Here is a 16,372-nt window from a genome sequence, read left to right as displayed (position 1 = left end):
ATCCGTGACGTCTTATGAAAACAATGCACGCGCTATTGAGCCAATGATGGACACCGCGTGATGTGACGTCACGTGTCGAAACAGTCATCTGTAACAGAGATATTAAAAAATCTCTGTGAAACAGATTGTATCTCCTCTACTCTTTGACTACTTCAACTTGTTCACTACTGCGGTTTTGGCGGTTCAACTGGGAGATAGAAGAAGGGTTTTTACTGTGCATGTGCATTATTCTTTTGGATTGCTTATAGTAAGTAGAAAGCTTTAGTCCTCTATTAATGCTAGGCTGAAACATAGGCTTGGGGCTCGATGACAGTTAGGGGGGCAGAACCCGAAATGCCCGAAAAAATTTCGGGTTTACAGACAGCAGCGACCTTGTATACCCCCCCCACAAAGACAATTTTGGAATATTTGACGGCTGCAAACACGTTTTCCTGCTATTGCAGCCGTTGAACAAAGCAACCTCAAAGTGGTCTAATATAGCCTAATTAAGGTGGCTGACTCGGAATTCCAATCAATCGTTTACAGTCCTCGAAGACGGAACCGTTAGGAGTAAATTTTGAAAATTTAACTGCCGCAAACGCGTTTTCCCGATATTTCAGCCAGTGAACAAAGCAACTTCAAGCGGTCTAATATAGCCTAATTAAGGTGGCTGACTCGAATTCCAATCAATCGTTTACAGTCTTCGAAGACGGGACCGTTAGGAGAAAATTTTGAAAATTTAACTGTCGCAAACGCGTTTTCCTGCTATTTCAGCCGGTGAACAAAGCAACTTCAAAGTGGTCGAATATATATTATAGCCTTATTAAGGTGGCTGACTCGAATTCGAATCAATCGTTTACAGTCAACGAAGACGGGACCGTTGGGAGAAAATTTTGAAAATGTAAATGCCGCAAATGCGTTTTCCTGTTATTCCAGTCTGTGAATACAGCAACTTCAATTTGGTCCAATATAGCCTACCTGGCTGACCCGAATTCCAAACAACCAATCAATCGTCGCGCGGTATATGGAGGCCTCACCCTCCCGGAGAAAAATTTGAAAATTTAATCACCGTAAATGCGTTTTCTGCTATTCTAGCCCGTGTAAGCAACTCCAAAAGTATCCAATGGTTTTGTAACTGAAATCCCACTATGAATTCTAACCATCCAATCAGACTGTTGCATCTGCATTCACAAATAATAATCGATGCCTGAAAAATGTCACACAAAGTAGAGTGGCTCCAGACAAAATGTTTTAATCCATAGTCAACTCAGTATTCAATAGTCATATTCAATTACAAGAAAAGTAAAATTAGTGTTTTATTAGGGCTCGATGACAGTTAGGAAAGCAAAACTAGAAAATTTTGGAATGTTTGACGTTCGCAAACGCGTTTTACTGCTAGTTTCCTCTGCCGCTTTCCGGCCCGATGCCCGTTTTTCGGGCAATACCTATTCTCGGGCAATACCGTTTTTTCGGGCATACCTATCATAAGAGAGCTTCGGGCATATGCAGTGGACAAGAAAAAGACGAGAAAATACTTTTCGGGCAGTGTGGATCTCATAGAAATAAGTTAGTTATATTTTTTCTCTAAACGTTAATAGAAAAAAAAAGGTCGTCAAATTTTTCATTGCCCGAAAATAAATTGCCCCCCCTGCCCCCCTGGCTCCTACGCCTATGGGCTGAAATATATGTAAGCTTTGATATGTATCGTATGTTGCATGTTGCTTAGTAGAGTAGTGGCTGTATGTAACCCTATTAATAACTAAATTGTCCGTCAGTCTGTCTGATAGCATCCCTCAACCCATAAGCCTTACACCCGGGCATCCCTGGTTTAAGTGGGTATATTTCAAGGGGGGTTAGACTTCAGAAATACTAGATATACCCCGATTTTACTATAAATGGCGCTGCGACTTTTGAACTTTTGTGGGTAGGGTGTTAGTGGGAGTTTAAAATTCCCGTTTCCCCTGGATTGAGTGGATATAATTCACCGAATTGCCCATGGTAAATTATAAAAAGTAGTAGTGATTGTAATTTCGTATCTGATATATTTATTAGGGTAATTGTAGTTCATATTGCAATTGGGCAAACCCATATATTATATATTATTTGAATTGTTGACATAGTATACTCGAAAGCGCTGGAAAGTATTAGCCGTCACCTTGGTAACGCATGCTTTCTTTGTGCTTGGGGTTAGCTCTAGCTATATTGATAGTAATAGTCATATAGAAAACTCAACAAATAATTTAGATTGTCTAGCTTTTGGATGAAAATATTTCTCTCACTTTTATTAATAATCTGCAGGGATATTAATTTGTACTTAGTGATATTTATTGGTCTAGGTTTACGTTAGGTGGAAAATATAAGTAACTCAGGAATTTCCCGATAGGCTTTTTCGCCGGAAGTAAACAACCAAAATGGCCGACTTTTGAGAAAATAGTCAAACTTTTGGGAAATTTTTTAGATTAAGTTTAATTCTTGACTTGATTAAGTTGAATTATTTTCTTAGATTACTTTTATAATATGTAACAGACATTGCCTGAGTAGAGCGAAGCTGATTATTGTCAAATATACAACCCTTATAATTAATTTTCTCAATTGATACAAAAAATGTTAAATAATTGAGTTTTTTCAAAATTGATTTTGATTTAGATCTAAATTTTAACATTAATTTTGTTTTTAAAAAAAGAACAAAAACGTGTGAGAATTATTTTCATTGATGTAAAAAATATGTGACGTCAGTGATTAGACGCGTCATAGAAATAGTTCTATGAGGCGCGTAATCTCGCTTGGGCGAGATTTGGTGTGTAGAATTATTTTTGTTAGTTACTAGTCTCGGTCACCCAGAACCTCCTAGTCTTCAACATACGGAGGGTCTGGGAAGGTTGTCAATATTTGACGTAAAGTCCATTGCCCATGCGTAACCGGGAGTTTGGTTTTTAATGTGGTTGATTATCCAGCCTCTTTAGCCAAGTCAAGTAAGAGTTGCGCCCCTTCCCACAATAAATCCCATAATTCTTGCATTGATATAAACAAACCTGAATCGTGACGACGAATTAGGATTAATTTTAAAAGCATAGATATGGCCCATGAAGAGAGAAATTTTACAATAAAAAATTAAGAGTGTTAGATATTGAACTTGCATGCAATCAAATGGATTTTTTGAAATGACATTCTTAAATTAATTTCATGGGCGTAAACATCTTGGTTTAAGAGGAATTACCTTCCTTAGACATTGTTTATGATAATGTGAAAGACCGGATTATCTAGCCAATTTTTCTGAAATGTTGAAAACCTGTCCAGACTAATATTCGTAGAATATTTTTCTGAATGATAGAGACTAGTTAGTTATGTGATCTCGTTTGGCCGAGATTTGGTAAGTTGACATGCGCATTGCCTGTTTTACCCAGTGTATCCGGTTCCGGCTGAATTTTTTTTTAATCAACAGTCTGTGGATGACATTTTCAATTACGGTCCTGTGTTACCGGAAAAGAGCTTTGCTCAAGCACCGCTCTATAGTAAAGCCCCTATATCTTGGGTTATTTGAAAGGGTTATTTGTTGGATTTCGGTTGCAAATAAAATTAGTTTACTGAAAATCAACAATAATCATATCATGGCAGAAAAATTAGATTTTAGTACCGAGTCTAAATGGCATGTTAAATGGGAACCCTTTGATTATAGGGAAGCTTTTCTGGAGGAGGCAGAGGTATTTTTAGAGGATCCCCGGTCATGCATGCAACCCCCTTTGTACCCAAGTCAAGATGTAAGATGTAGGGAACCCCAACCTTACCCCAATACATTTGAAAGGGAGGGGAGGTTTGTAAGACATGACAATAGACATCAACCAAGAGAACATTCCTTTAACCCCTCAACGAATCCTCGCTCCTTAGTTTATAACGGGAAATCAGATGGAAGTTCTGATACTTTTAGTGATAAGTTTATCCGGTTTGCCCTGTCCCAGCCCTGGGGGTCTCATAGCTCTCGGTGTAAGGATTATCTATGTTATTGTTTGACGGATAAGGCAGCGGAATACTTTACAAGTATAACTCGAAGATTTCCTCGCATGAATTTTAAATCAACTTTAGAAATGATGCAAAAACGTTTCGGAGGTCAGACTATTCCGGAGGCTGCCCAAGTTGAGTTTCAGACCGCAACTCAAGGTCTTAATGAGTCGATAAGTGATTGGAGCGATCGTGTACAGCAGTTAGCATTACGAGCTTACTCTGGTTTGTCGTCTGATGATTTTATAGCTAGGCAATCGGTTTTGAAATTGGTTTCGGGATGTAATAACCCAGAAGCGGGCAGATTTGTCGCTAACTTGAGGTTAATTGACATCGAGGAAGCGGTTAAACGGTTGCAGTGGTTTACTTATGTCAACAGCGTAATTCCGTTAAAATCTAATTCAGATAGGAGTAGGGGTAGTAGTTATCCCGGGGGAGATAGAGAGGTATGATTTCTTAATGCACCCGAGATTGGTAATTTTCCCCGAACAGATAGGAATGATGACTATGATTCGGCTAAGTTTAATTCTCGCCAATCTCGATCCTCGCTCTCTCGACGAGTATATAAAGACCCGAGATCTCCTCGTGTTAGTCGTACTTATAACTACCCTGAGTCAAGATCACCCAGTCCCTCTCAAGCAGGATTTAGGGAATTGCCTCAAGCAGATATGCAGTGGAATATAGTCCGGCATATCCCCATGTACGTAGAACTAGTCCTTCGCCTGTGCGCAATCAAGTTAAACCTCCCAGTTTAAATGTTAAGGCCACCCCTGAAAAACCTAAAGAGGAGTCTGAAATAGGTCAGATGAAGACGGAAATAACTCAACTTAAAGACATGATAGCCACTTTAATTCTGACATTAAATAGGAGAAGGTCCTCCCCTTCACCTAATAGGACAAGTGTGACATGTTTCGGATGTGGACAGGTGGGACATTATAAGAGTGAATATCATTTGCGACCTTCTAATTTGCAATTACCTCCCTCTGCACTGAAACAATTAAGCTTTAAAGACAGTGAAAATTTAAACGATCAAGGGACGAGGCAGTAGGCCTTCCCTCGATCCCTGTTGAACAAGGCCCAAACCTGAAACAAGCACCCCTACCTGAACCTGTAGACAAATGTCATATTGACATTGCCCCTATATCCAAGGTGGGGAGGAGTGATAATGTTTCTAAGCCTGATGATGAAATTTCTGTTGCTAGATTACCCTCTGTTATTGCATATAGAGTCCCTTTAACAATAGAAAATTTAGTTACTGAGTCGTTAATTGACACTGGTTCGGATTGTACTATAATATCGCCTGAGGGATATTACCATACATGCAGCAGCCGAAAATATGACATTTCCTGGATTCTTGATTGGCCCCGTTACTCTCCGAATAGGGTCTTTCACGTTTACAGATAATGTTTATGTAGCTTTAGCTGATACAGCTTTACTTGGCTTAAATTTTCTTAGAAAATGGAAAGTTATCATGGACTTTTTACATGAGTGTTTACTAGTAGGTGATGATACTATTCCCATAGTAACAGGACTAAGGCCTACGTGTAATACTGATAGTACTCCATATACTGCCCAGGTTATGTTCCCTACTAAAACTATTATTACGGCTAGGTCAGTCACTCGTCTACCTTGTAAGATGGATAGGACATTAAAAGATTATATGATAGAGCCTATAGAAAGTGAACAGTTACTTATCGGTCGTACTCTTCATTCGAATACTGATTATCCCACAGTATGTTTGATTAATGCGTCCGATAAGGACATTGTTTTGAAATCTAATGACATAATTGGACAAGCCTATGAGGTTGGAAAGGAATCAATATTTTCTATCCCCTTAGGAGATTCTTTCCCGGGGTCCCCCACCATTGATCCTGTAGGTCCCTCCAAGGTCAAGGAGGTATTAAATGAAGATGGTATCCAGGAGATACCTGAACATTTAGTTTCTTTATATGAACGATCAATTATGCATTTGTCAAGCGTACAAGCAAAGCAATTAGCTGAATTATTGATTGAGTTTAGTGATGGTTTTGCTCAAACTGAATATGACTTAGGAAATTTCACTTCTATAGAACATGCCATTCACACAGGGGATGCCTTGCCCATTAAGGAACGGATGCGTAGGACACCTTTGTGTTTTGCCTCTGAGGAGGAAGCCCATCCCATTTAAAGAAAATGTTGAAAGCAGGTGTTATTGAACCATCCACTTCGGATTGGGCGTCGGCCCCCGTATTGATACGCAAACCTGACGGAAATGTAAGATGGTGCATTGACTATCGAGCTCTTAATGCAGTTACGACTAAGGATGTATATCCTTTACCTATTATCGAAGCATGTTTAGACACCCTTGCAGGTAATCAATGGTTCTCTAAGTTAGATGCGAACTCTGCATATTGGCAGATCAAAGTCAAACCTGAAGATCAAAAGAAAACAGCATTTTTGACTAAATTTGGACTCTTCGAATTCAAACGTATGCCATTTGGTCTTTCCAATAGTCCGTCCACGTATAGTCGCACTCCAAATTTAGTTTTACAAGGCCTTAATTGGAATATATCGTTGGCCTTTATTGATGATGTGCTAGTTATGGGGCAAAAATTTGAAGATCACATATTTAATCTTAGAACAGTTTTAGCACGTTTCCATCAGTACGGGTTAAAAATGAAACCTAAAAAGTGTGAATTATTCCGGCAAGAAGTAGAGTTCCTAGGCCGTATTGTGAGCAATAATGGTATAAAAATGAGTGATAAACACTTAGTCCCGGTGAGAGATTGGCCAATTCCTAAAAATACCAGGGAGGTAGAAAAATTCCTGGGATTCGCCAATTATCATCGTGTCTTTTTAAAAGGGTACGCAGAGAAGGCACTGGCCTTATATTCTATCACGGGTAAAAAACCTTTTTATTGGGGGGAGGAGCAGCAAGAGGCTTTTGAAAATATAAAGACTGCTTTAATAACTACCCCAGTTTTAGCATTACCTAATCAAACAGATCCTTTTGTCTTGGATACTGACGCGAGTAATTTGGCAGTAGCTGCAGAATTAAGTCCGGTCCAGGATGGGCAAGAGAGAGTAATAGCCTATTAGGGCTGCAACGATTCATCGATGAATCGATGAACCGCGATAGTTTAAAAATCCACGATGCACGATACAATCAATGTCCGTATCGCGATTCGTTATCCAAAATTAAAAAAAAAATAGACTGACATTCTGTCGTTTAAATATCCTAACGAGGAATGCCTAAATAAGTCTATGAGTAAAATAACTTTTTTTTACTTTCAGCGAGTACGTGTTAACTCGCTTTCGGCATGTGAATAATTCGAGACTTTCAGCTATTTCGTCAAGAATAAAATAAAATATCAGTCTGGATAAGCAAGTCAGGCATGAAATTAGGTTACTAGCAAATTACACACTTGAATAATATGCGGAAAAAACATACAAAATATTATTATAAATACGTCAGTAATATGCGATTTGTAATAAGACTACTGTGCAAGAATGGTGATAGGTGCATACAATGATCAGCACAATTATCTTTTCTATATTTTCAATGTATAATAATATTTTGACATTCAAATTTCGTATTGTTATTTTCTTTGCCATTCTCTCATCTACGACTGACCTGAAATTGTTGTAGCAATACGAGCCAGCCATTGAATTGATTCAGCAACAGAATATTTTTAATAATGATGCATTCGTCAACAAATTCAGGCCGTACGGGCGACAAAAATAATGTAGAAATTGAAAATCCCTGTGCCAAGTATAAGTCACAAGTATGGGAGTTTTTTTGATTTCCCGTAAATTATGACAAGAATGGAATTCGTTCAGTGGACCGAGAAAACTGCATTGCGATATTAATCGTATCGTGGGGTATGAATCGTGATGTGCATCGTATCGTGGCCTGGTGTATCGTTGCAGCCCTATAGCCTATTCAAGTTTTTCGCTAACACCTGAACAGCAGCGTTATTGTACAACGCGGAAAGAATTACTTGCGGTTGTTCGATTTACCCATCAGTTTAGGCATTATCTCTTGGGTCGACCTTTTACGGTCAGGACTGACCATAGTAGTCTTACCTGGTTACTTAAGTTTAAATGCCCTAATGGACAGTTAGCTAGGTGGATGGAAGAACTTGCCCAATATGATATGACTGTAAAATATCGACCAGGTTCCAAACACCTAAATGCAGACGCTCTGTCTAGGATACCTGTGTCAGGTCCTTGTCCTGATTTTGCCCTGAATGTACGTCCAAGTGATTTGCCCTGTGGAGGTTGTAGATATTGTGTAAGAGCCCATGAAAATTGGTATGAATATCAAACTAATTCCACCCAAAATTAATAGGAAACCCCCTAGGGATATTGACCTAAATAGTTTTAAAGGGGAATGGCAAGATAAAATTAATGAAAATCTTGGTACTACCGATTTAGATGGTTTACTAACAACTTGTGCACTAATAGTTTCTCCACAAAATATTCAGGGAAATCCCCAAGTTTTAACTTTGACTCAGGACGATTCGGGAATAGATTTATCAGGCAAATTAGAGGAAGAAATTAAAGTAGGTCAAAGTCGAAATGCTGATCTTGCGATTTTGTTAAATTGGATGATTAATAAGATAAGAGCCAGGGGAGGGTGAATTATTTCTAGCTAGTCCTGCCTCTAAAAGTTATTGGATCAATCAGAAATTATATTATCTTGATGAAAATCAAATTTTATATAGGAAAGACCTGGACGGTCATTCTCAACTAGTAGTGCCCAAGCTCTTAGTTTCTGAACTTTTACGATTAAATCATGATGTCCCTCTGGCGGGTCATCAAGGTAGGGATGGAACTAGACATAGAATTAGAACAAGATACTATTGGTATGGGATGACTCAAGAAATTAAGTTGTATGTCGCATCCTGTAAGCAATGTAACCAAAGTAAGAAGGCAACTAGGAAAGCTAGACATAATTTGGTCAATTACCATGCGGGGGCACCTATGGAAAGAGTTCACTTAGATTTTCTAGGCCCTTTGCCTAAATCACATCAGGGAAATGAGTATATTTTGATGATGGTGGATCAATTCACCAAGTGGGTAGAATGTATCCCTTTGCCATCTCAAACTGCGGAAATAACAGCACAAGCCGCGGTCAATGAATTCTTTTCGAGATTTGGAGTTCCGTTCCATATTTTTATTGATCAGGGTCGGAATTTCCAAAGTGACCTATTTATATCCTTGTGTGATTTATTGAAAATACATCGAGCCTGCACTACCCCTTATCGTCCTTCATCCAATGGTCAGGTGGAACGATACAACCGGACATTAATGGATGCCTTACGTTGCTATATGGGGGACACGCAAGCTGATTGGGACATTTATTTGCCTCAGTTAGCGGGTGCCCTTCGTTCTTCTGTAAACCGGTGTACGGGGTATACGCCCAATATATCCTATGATATTGGGGATTGTGTGTATGTCTTGAATACCGCATGTCTAAAGGGGAGGAATAAGAAATTAAGTCCTTATTGGAAAGGCCCAGGGGTAGTTGACAAGGTCGTGACTCCTTATCTTTTAAGGGTTAAGACACGTAATGCTCAATCTATTATGCACCATGATAGAATTAAACCTTGCCACGATAAAGAGTTACCACCTTGGGTTCAACACTATAGGAATAAAATCATGGCGGGAGATAATAGTACTCCTGTGCGACCCACACGAAAGATATACTGCGTTTGTCGAAAACCATGGGGTCGAGGGTTTGGGATTCAGTGCGATCATTGTTTAGAGTGGTTCCATGGACAGTGTGTTAATTTAACCCCCGAGGAGGCGGAGTCTATAGATATATACACTTGCCCCCTTTGTGATTCTGCCTTACAATAGAGGGAGGGGGGTCGGGGAGAAAATTAGATGATTTTCTCCCGGAGTGTTTTTTATTTCAGATTTTGAAGATTTTATTAATTAACGTAAAAGGTAAGCCTGGGAAATGAGAAAAGGTTTTACTAATAGGTTCCCCTGTTCTGTTGGACAGGGACAGGGAGTGACCGAACCATCATGGGATGATGAATTGTTGTCGCCAGATATTGTATTGAGTCCGCCCAACCCACAGGTGTTAGGAGAGAGTACAAATTCTGGGAGTTCCGATTCAGAATGGTCTGTCTTGTCATCTCCTATTAGGTTAGATGAATGGTCTAATATAATCAGGCCCAAACAAGTCCCTCCTCCTGTCCCTGTAAGGCCCACGTCCCAGGATGTGAGAATGTATGATAGGCCTACTCCAGAAGTTGATGAATTAACTCTATTTATCTCTCCTACTCAGAATAGAATCCAGCAACCCCCCATACCTTTGGCTAGGTGGCTAGGTGGCCCACACCGAGGGGGATTATCCCGAGGCCTGTACCCTTAATGTCCTTGAGGGTGGAGCCACCTAATCAGTATGCTAGGCCGACGTTCTTATCACCTTTATTAACCCGTCCCAGGCAGCCTGAAATGAGTAATAGGTTTGGGGGGACTCAGTGTAGCACTTCAGAGGTGTTTAGGGTTCCGGAAACGGTATTGGTTAATAAAAGGCTCCCACCAGTCAACAGAGGGGATCTCCATTTTGCCTCGGGAAGCAGGACTCAGGGAAGGGAAGGATATCATCAGGTGTCATCAGGACATGGCCTTCCCGTAGTAGGAAATAATCGATCCAGTGCTCGGGGGGAGGGGGGGATCTAGGAAGGTAGAAATAGTTCCGGGCCCTCGAGAACTTTCGCCCGTGCCACCTAAGAAGCGATTGACATATAAGGAATCAGTTAGGGTAGAATCTGGTTGTAGACCGGCCCTAGAGGGGGGATAATATTTGTAGGAGTTTCCCTGGCCCGGGGACGAGTCGGAGTTCGGCGTGGGAGAGGGTGAGTAGGTCCAGACTAGTGAAAGCTTCATTGTGCCCAGTTCCGGGGTGTGGGTATAAGACAAATTCGTTGAAAATCCATGTCTTTGAAAAACATCTTCCACCTTATTCCCCGGGGAGGGTTAGCTATTCCTAGTGCAGAAATAGTTAGCAAACGTGTGTAGGCTGTACGTTCCCAGGCTCGCACGATTCCGGGGGTAGGAGAATCCTTGTGGTAGGTCATGGATAAATTAAATAGGGACAGGCTTATACCTACAGATAGTAAGGTGGATCCGGCTACTTTTGGGGCATTCCGGGAATTGGCAAGGCAGTCGGGTTGGGTACCTATTAAAGATTTCTCCCTCCATCCTCTAAGACACCCAGCTTTATTGACTCACTGGAGGGTTTTGGCTACCTTGGTGGGGTATCTTTCTTCGGGGGATCGGAAGATCTTCCGGGAAAGGTTTTCTTAAGGGGTAAGGGAAAGTAATCGTTAGGATATGGGAGTGGGTCCCCGGGAGATCGGTGAATGGAGCAAAAGAGGTTTCCAATAAGATAGAAGTAAATAGAATGGTTGAATTCAAGAAATAGAATGGCAGTTAAATGAGTATGGTCTAACTATCCTGTACTATATTCCTCTGTAACCTATCCTAAACTCTGTGTTTCATTTTCCCTTGTACTTTTCTGTTTCTATCTGTGAGCTTATCTATCTTCTATTTTCTGGTCTAGATTCGAACTTTTTGATACTCTTCTGTCCCCTTTCTCATTAGTATGGACCAAACCTATCCTAGGGATGGGGGGATGGGAGTTATTTTTTGGGATATTTGAAATATTAGCTTTTTTCCCTAGGGGGGGTCCGTTTTTATAAAATTGGGGGGTGTGTTGCAGACGTGAGCTAGTTCCCCCTTATGCCAAAATGGACTAGCCCGTCTGTGATGTTTATTCCTTTTCTGCACGTGCGTGGTGGGTTTTATATAAAGGCCTGCGTTTGGTCCATATCCCCTCTACTCTTTGACTACTTCAACTTGTTGACTACTGCGGTTTTGGCGGTTCAACTGGGAGATAGAAGAAGGGTTTTTACTGTGCATGTGCATTATTCTTTTGGATTGCTTATAGTAAGTAGAAAGCTTTAGTCCTCTATTAATGCTAGGCTGAAATATATGTAAGCTTTGATATGTATCGTATGTTGCATGTTGCTTAGTAGAGTAGTGGCTGTATGTAACCCTATTAATAACTAAATTGTCCGTCAGTCTGTCTGATAGCATCCCTCAACCCATTAAGCCTTACACCCGGCCATCCCTGGTTTAAGTGGGTATATTTCAAGGGGGATTAGACTTCAGAAATACTAGATATACCCTGATTTTACTATAGTTATCATCCGACTGACTTGGAATATACATTGTTTTATGGTCATACAACGACTTGAACAGGTTTTGTTTGTTACCTCTCTCCCTCTCCCCCCCCTCCCTCTCTCTCTCTCCCCCCCTCTCTCTCCCCCCTCTCTCTCTCTTTCTTTCTCTCTCTCTCTCTCCAGTAACTGAAGATGAGTTGAAATTGATCTGGCAAAGACAAAAATGATGATTAAAGTTATCCCTGTCTTCTTTATGGAGGGGTGGGGTGGGGAGGGGTGGATCGCCGAAGCACGTGCGTGCTGTATCATAAAGCCTGGTCGCCTGTCCAACCTCGTGGGTTTTCTCCGGGTAGTCCAGTTTCCTCCCACTGCTAAAAACCCCTACGTGCAAGCGAATTATTGATATAAAATTAAACCATATGTTAGTCCGGAAATGACCTATTTTGTATCGAGTGGACGTTAAACCCCATTTTCTCCGGGTAGTCCGGTTTCCTCCCACTGCTAAAGACCCCTACGCGCAAGCGAATTATTGATATAAAATTAAACCATATGTTAGTTCCAAAATGACCTAGTTTGTGTCCAGTGGAGTTAAACCCCATCTCTCTCTCTCTCTCTCTCTCTCTCTCTCTCTCTCTCTCTATTTTAATGATGATAGATGAATTCCTTGTTACTGATATTGCCATAATAATTTAGTTTTAGTTAGCTGGACCATAGTATATATTTCTATGGCTGGACTGGCTGGACATCACTGAATTTCAGCTCAGCAAGGAAGGGTCGCCCGGGTTCCCTTTGATGTTACAATAAAGCCCTAATTTATTTGTGTGATAGAATCCTTCGTGTTGCCATAAAATAAAAGTTGTCTAAGTTTTGATTTTTCATTTCAGGAAATCTACAAATGTGTGAAAAGTATTTTGAATAAATTAACTCCCCAGAAATTCACAACTTTATTAAAACAAGTTCAGGATTTAAATATCGACACAGAAACAAGATTAAAAGGTGTCACAGATTTACTATTTGAACAGGTGAGAATTTTACTAGGAATTTATGGTGCTGCCAAAAAAGTCTTCATATGCAAAAAAGTCCAATGGAATTGCGGCAAAATGATGACTGAAGTTATCCCTTTCTTATATTTAATGATGACAATTGAATTCCTCGTTACTGATATTGCTAGCTTAATTCCATTCAGCTTTTAAGATCTGAGTTGTCGTATCTAAGCTAACATTTTTTTATCTATATTTTATAGGCTGTGAGTCAACCAATGTATAGTTTAGCCTATGCTAACATGTCTAGATATTTTATACAGGTATGTGCATCAAAATAAACTTTCTCCTCTAATGACAGGCTTTGTAGATGGTTTGGACGACTAAGCTGCTGTGGGTGAATGTTTCGTTTCAAACAATGTATCTTTGTTATTTTATGTACTTTTTTTCAATAACATAGGGTAGGGTTGTCTGACTAAGGTTTTCTCCTGGTTTTTTGCCCCACCCCACCCCCCTAACCCACCCACGGTACACACAATCAATTTATTGAAATAGAATGATGCCATATTGTGTTAGTTCCGAAATGATCGAGTATGTGTTGATTGATAATCAGGACAGAATTAGTCTGCATTATAAATTTCAAGCAATACCGGTATTTCTACGTTTCATCCCCCCCCCACTTTTTATACGTCCACATGAAAATATAGAAAATGTGGACGTATATTGTCCTCATCCCTGTTTGGACATCCGTCCACGATTGTTTGTGAACACTCTACAGGTCACAATTTTTAGCCAATTTCAATCAAACTCGAAATATAGGTTTAAGCACCGAAAATCTTGGTTCCTGTCGATATTTGCATGTATCAGACTGTAACTTCATGGATTATGGCCCCTGATTGTACAAAAAATCACGTTTTTAGCTTGTGAACACTGTAGAGTTCACAATTTTGAACCGATTTTGATGAAACTTGAAATGCATGTTTATAACCCAAAGATCTTGGTTCCTTTTGATATTTGCGCATATCGGATCATAACTTTCTGAATTACGGTCCCATGATTGTACGAAAAATCACCACAATTTCTTGTAAAGGCACTAGAGGCTAAGGTTAATATCCAATTGACTTTAAATTTATACACAGTGTTTAAGGGCATGAGTCGAAGAAGCCTTTTGATTTTCAGCAATATCCGATAATTACTGCCAGAGTTATGACCCGTTGATCACTTTGAAAAATCTTGTAAACGCTCTAGAGACTAAAGTTAATATCCAATTGACTTTAAATTTATACACAGTGTTTAAGGTCCTGAGACAATGAAGCCTAATGATTTTCAGTGATATTTGATAATTTCTGCCAGAATTATGGCCCTTGATCACTTTGAAATATTTTGTTGATGCTCTAGAGGCTAAAGTTTATTTCCGATTGCCTTTAAATTTATACAAAGTGTTTAAGGTCATAAGACGAAGGATCCTAGTCATTTTCAACGATTTTCAATTATTACTGTCAGAGTTATAGCCCTTGATCATTTTGAAATACCTTATGGACGGAGGCTAGGAGACAAACAATCGAAACAACTCTAACCGTTTCTGATAATTACTTAACTGTTATTGACTGCCCGGACGACTTAGCTGTTGTGGGCGTATGTTTCGTTGCCTGGCAACCTATCTTTTAGCTTGTGCTCCCTCTGGAAGTCACAATTATTATCCGATTTTAAAAAACATTTGATTACATCACCGTTACACCGCAATGAAGGTTGATTGTGAATTTTGTGAAAATCAGACCAAAACTGCCGGACAAAATGACCGCTGTTTGTGCGCAAATAGTGTAAAAGATATGGCATATCAAGGCTGTGGACCCTGTTTTAGTCCGATTTTGATGAAACTGGAAATACATGTTTATAACCGAAAGATCTTGGGTTTGTTTGATATTTGTGGTCCTTATGGAGGTCAGAATTATTATCCATTTTAAAAAAAACCATTTGATTATATCACCGTTCACCGTAATGAAGGTGAAGTTCAATTTTTTTTATTTTGTCACAGAATTTCAGGGATTCTTGCACCCATAGTTATTTTTTTTTTTTGCGGTCTTGGACTGTTTTAGAAATGGTGACTAAACGAACAAAATGATTATAATATATTTACAGTTGAAAGTTCCGTCTGATAGCAAACCTGGTGAGAAAGTAAATTTCCGGGTTATTTTATTAACTAAATGTCAGAGAGAGTTTGAGAAAGATGAAGATGTGGAAATAGATTTAGAAGCTCGACAGAAGAAAATCAATGAAGCTGACTCCGTGAGTACAATGTTGACTTTATTTTACGAGTCATCCCACTTGACAGGTATTACACCACAATATTACCTAGAATGTATCAGAGAGAAAAGGGGGTTTAATATCCACTCACCATAATTTAGGGATTTTGAAACAGGTTGAAATACCAGTGTGGACCAAGTTGAACCTGTAGAAGTTTTCAATGGTTTGCCTATATTCATCTGACTACTTATTGGTAGAGGTGATTTACTTTTTTACTTTTAACATTTCTGAGATTTGATTTGAAAGTTAAGATATTTTTAACTTTTCTTGGTTATGATTTGTATAAGATATATCTATAACTTGTTATTTCCAGGAAGATGTGAAGAAACAATTACAAGAAGAAATGGAGGTTGCTGCAACAGCCAGGAGGAGATCTATAGGAAATATCAGGTAAAAAGTTTAACTATTTCATTTGTTATAAGGTCCAGAAATATATCATTATAAATAAAAAAGAAATGTAAAATTTATAATACAAAACATAACCAAAATTATCTTTGTTGGATGGAATTCGGGGAAAATGATGACAGTTGAATTCATCGTTACTGATATTACCAGATTGATTCCATCAGTCGGTTTATTGTCTTATTGTCTATTTACAGATTTATAGGAGAATTATGCAAATTAAAATTGTTACCGCAGAACATTATGCATGATTGTGTAGTTAAATTATTACGGTCGAGAGATGAGGTGAATTTAGAATGTTCATGTAGATTATTAACCACAATAGGAAAAGAATTGGATACAGAAAAGGCCAAGGTAAGACATAATACACTTGATGTTGTCGAGTAATAAAAGTTGAGGCAAAATTGGTCCTAACTATATGCAGGAAAGGGAGATTATTAATTTCGGCCATCATGCAGAAAGAAGGGTAGCCCAGAAACAATGGGTTACTATTGTCGGACATCAAGAAGGCAACCCAGTAAATAGGAG

At 39.3% G+C, this 16,372-nt stretch overlaps 1 protein-coding gene across 1 annotated transcript in view; it reads left to right on the top strand.

Moving 5' to 3' along the window:
* Positions 1–2,702: 2,702 nt before the first annotated feature.
* LOC126827856 (eukaryotic translation initiation factor 4 gamma 1) overlaps positions 2,703–16,372 on the top strand; it is a 32,219-nt gene continuing 18,549 nt past the window's right edge. The window contains exons 1-6 of the mRNA XM_056102585.1: positions 2,703–3,349; positions 13,043–13,180; positions 13,402–13,461; positions 15,278–15,424; positions 15,756–15,832; positions 16,042–16,198. Coding sequence (XP_055958560.1) covers positions 13,417–13,461; positions 15,278–15,424; positions 15,756–15,832; positions 16,042–16,198 — 426 coding nt within the window. The 5' untranslated portion in view covers positions 2,703–3,349; positions 13,043–13,180; positions 13,402–13,416. The remainder of the gene's footprint in view (positions 3,350–13,042; positions 13,181–13,401; positions 13,462–15,277; positions 15,425–15,755; positions 15,833–16,041; positions 16,199–16,372) is intronic.

Source organism: Patella vulgata, chromosome 7, assembly GCF_932274485.2.
Source record: "Patella vulgata chromosome 7, xgPatVulg1.2, whole genome shotgun sequence".
Lineage (NCBI taxonomy): Eukaryota > Metazoa > Mollusca > Gastropoda > Patellidae > Patella > Patella vulgata.
This window is presented reverse-complemented; position numbering and strand designations above follow the sequence as displayed.